The 3,594-nt window shown below is 40.3% G+C and overlaps 1 protein-coding gene across 1 annotated transcript in view; it reads right to left on the reverse strand.

The window, feature by feature from the left end:
• LOC311263238 (putative polypeptide N-acetylgalactosaminyltransferase 8) overlaps window positions 1-3,594 on the reverse strand; it is a gene marked incomplete at both ends in the record, with an annotated part of 8,275 nt that continues 4,681 nt past the window's right edge. Inside the window, 7 exons of the mRNA XM_084363160.1 lie at window positions 1-120; window positions 252-422; window positions 542-634; window positions 797-934; window positions 1,084-1,269; window positions 2,082-2,196; window positions 2,381-2,578. Coding sequence (XP_084219286.1) covers window positions 1-120; window positions 252-422; window positions 542-634; window positions 797-934; window positions 1,084-1,269; window positions 2,082-2,196; window positions 2,381-2,578 — 1,021 coding nt within the window. The remainder of the gene's footprint in view (window positions 121-251; window positions 423-541; window positions 635-796; window positions 935-1,083; window positions 1,270-2,081; window positions 2,197-2,380; window positions 2,579-3,594) is intronic.

Below are 3,594 nucleotides of genomic sequence, written 5' to 3' on the forward strand. Positions count from 1 at the left end.
TTAAAAAGCTTTGATTACATTTTGGATTTCCCATCTTTGGCCAGAGCATTCCTGTACTACAAGTTTTTTGTCTTTTATCTCCAGGCATCTTTTTGTCTGTTTGTTCTTCAGTTCTTTGCCCTGGGGAAAGAGAAAAGTTGTCAAGAGTGCTGGTTCATTCTGTCATCATACAATATTCAGACAGGTGATGTTTTCAGCTATACGAGTCACCCTAAACTCATCCACCCTCTAAGTTCAGTGTGTCGTTGTACCTGAGTGAAGTCCCAGTAAATCCCCATTCCTTTCTGCATAGCCTCTTTGCAGGTGAAAAGACCAGGCTCAGTTTCATTTTTGCCGATATCAGTTACGCAGCGGTTGTCACTGTGTTTGTGGGACTTGATGCCGCCAATGTAGAGCTCACCAGTCACAAGGTAATAAGCGTACTAAAATATAAAAGAACATGTTCAGCAAGCAGTTTGGGCACAACAGGTAAAAACTATACTTTGATTAACTTTCCAGAGACTATAATCATTAAACTTGGCAACCACATTTAGTTACTTACCTGAGGTCCATAGATGTGGCAATGATAGGCGATGGGTGTGTGACCTGGCACTGGGCCTTGGTCTAGACACATGTCAGCATCAAGATTCTTCATCTGCAAAGTGGGAAGTTAATTATTTTGTCAAATCCATTGAAACTTACTCAACCACTGTGGCAGGTGGGAGTCAATAATCACAACACACAGTTGAGTGTGGCAATATGTAGCACACACCCTGCAGTACCACACTTACAAAGCACTAGAGAAAACTAAACTTACTCTTCCATAGCCAAGTAGGTTGTCCCAAGGATCTAACTTGGGATACACATTTTCCAGGTACCATTTGAAAGGTTTACAGTTCAACCTCTCTCTGAGTTTTTTCCTCTCGGAGACATCCCCAATGTCAATTCCATGATTCTGCAGAGGCAAAGAACATGGCATGATTTGTTTGTGATATTGTAACTGAGGAAATCTAAAGAACTTCAGGAGCTAAGACAGTGTTAAAATGCACTCATAACTAAGTAACTATAAATGATTCTTGTTCTTCTTGACTACATTTTAAGTACCTCAAATGGCAAATTCCAGGCTAAGTTGACATTGTGTTTGTATTCATCCATCCAGACTTCTGCTACCCTCAGGGCGTTTCTCTTCATGGCAGCGTCCAGGTCAGGTACGTACGGCTTATGAAATCTTGCGATGTGGGCAATCTTGGAGCACGGAACTACTTCAACACTGCCTCCACATGTCCACACCTATTTGAGCAAAAAAAAAAAATAAACAATCCAAACTTTATACTTCACTAACAGTCTTAAAACATTTACAGTAGCTAAGAGCTTCTTCTGTGTTGACTATCTGGGGGCAGTCCTGCCCAATCATATACACATTTAAAGGACACATATTATACTCATTTTCATATAAAAAATGTTATTGTGAGTTACTACTAGAATAGGTTTACATGAAATAGTGCTCAAAAAACACATCAGTCTTCTCATACTGTCCAGTGCAGCAGCACTTTATTCCCCCTCCTGTCTCTTTAAAGCACCCCCCCACCCCAATAACCAGTCTGCTCTGATTGGTCAGCTCAGCCATGGAGGTGCTGGTAGGTGGGTTTTCTTACCTTTGAACAGAGTCAGGCTAGCTGTTTACATCTGTTTACAGTCTTAATGCCAAGTACTGCCTGCTAGCTGTAGCTTCATATTTACCAAACAGACATTAAATTGTCGTCAATCTCATCCATCTTTCGTCAAGGAAGTAAATGAGCCTGCAGTATTCCAAAAGTGTCAGACTCATTTCTTTAAGCGATTTTATTACTCCTTGGTTTCATTTGTGTAGTAAATGACTTTTAAACAGCTCTAGCAGCTAATGGTAGTTTATAATACTATGAGACAACTTAGCAAGATATGACAGCAGCAGTCCTTTTATACTCCGTCTCAGTGATTTAGAGGTAAACAGTTCCAAAATGTGACAGGATTGTACTGAAACCAGGATCTGTACTCTTCATTCTTTGGCCTGTCATACTGTTATCAGCTTTAGGATTTGATGTTGGATGGTGAAGTCAACTCACACGAATTCCCAGCTCAACATTTTCTCCGCCGTAAACTTTCATTCCTTCATCGAGGAGTCCAATTTCTCCAAGAAACTTCCTTTCAGCTACCATAATTCCCATGACGGAGGGACTCCTGAGGTGAAGGAAGAGAACTGGCATTTACGTCTCATTGAAAACACACTGTACAACAGCGTTGCCATACAAGTGAAGCTGTTAAATTATTAGAAATACCTCATCCAAGATACAGTTAATAAAATCAGGCCATTATATTTATTTGACGCATGTAGATTACAACAAGACTGATTGATTTCACTTACTTTCCAGGCAATGAGCCGTCGTTGAGTTTGTAATACTCTGGCGAAAAATCCTGATACAGGCACCATAAATTCCAATCAAAGCCTTGTGCTTTTGCAAGGTATGGAATAACCTTGAGGTCCTCATAGCTGACTACATCAAACACAGGAGAAACCACCGTCGTTCGGTCAGCTTTGATCTGTGTCAGCATAGGTTCAGCCCTGTATAAGGGGAAGAGAGGAGAGGCTGTTCACACATCACTGCAATAAACTCCCTTAATTTAAAACCCCAGACAGACGGTAGGTTTTTTTTGTTATGTGTCGTTCACAAAGTGTCATTAACTCAAGCCCAACAAGCAACAACAGATGGGCATACTGACCTGAATGTAACATTCCTTAGTAATACTGAGACAATGTAGTGTCCAACTTTACACTTGTAAAGGTTACTGCAACTAAACAATGTTAGTCGGCCTGCAAGCTGTAGCCACCCATTAGCGTGGGAGAGGAGGGCTCTCTGCATCAGCTGTGTGCTCGGCCAGCAAGTGGTCTTTGAGACTGGACTTACTCCGGTGGTACCTCAGTTCACATCGACAGTAAATGCAAATAACTCTGGCATGGCTTTGAAGCTGACACTTTTCTTTATCCATTTCTGCTTTAGGAGGATTGTTTCTGCTGTCATCCACAACGTTACTGCTGCATCGCTTCCTGATTTCCAAAGTACGGAGTGGGCCGAGGGTCATAACATGCGTCCATTAATCGTTAAGACATATAATATATATATTTAGACTCTGTAATAGTAATTTGTTCAAAATAGTGCTGACTCAGTATTCAAGAATGTTTATATAGAGTACAAGAAAAATCAATTGTTCATTATGTTCTTAAATTGTTACATTTTTCAACACTTCAAAAAGTAACAAAAAGAACCGATAAGAGTACCATTAAAGTGCCTCATAAGAGATGTATAGCACCATTAAAATCTCAGGCATGTGGGAGCTGACCAGTCAGAGGAGACTGGGTATTTAGAGGGGGGCTTTAAAGAGACAGGAGCTAAAACAGAGTGGCAGTGACCCAAAATAAAATCATGAACCTGAAAGAGGACACAATGTCTCCGTTAAGTGAATTTCTACACAAAATTGAAAATGTAAAAAAAATTACTTTAGGAAGACACTGCTTCCTATATGACATGAAGTGAAAGACTACTTATAGCAGCTTTAATTTCAAACACTAAACACAAACCT

The sequence above is a fragment of the Pagrus pagrus genome (assembly GCF_965226575.1).
Source record: "Pagrus pagrus genome assembly, chromosome: 10".
Classification (NCBI taxonomy): Eukaryota; Metazoa; Chordata; class Actinopteri; order Spariformes; family Sparidae; genus Pagrus; species Pagrus pagrus.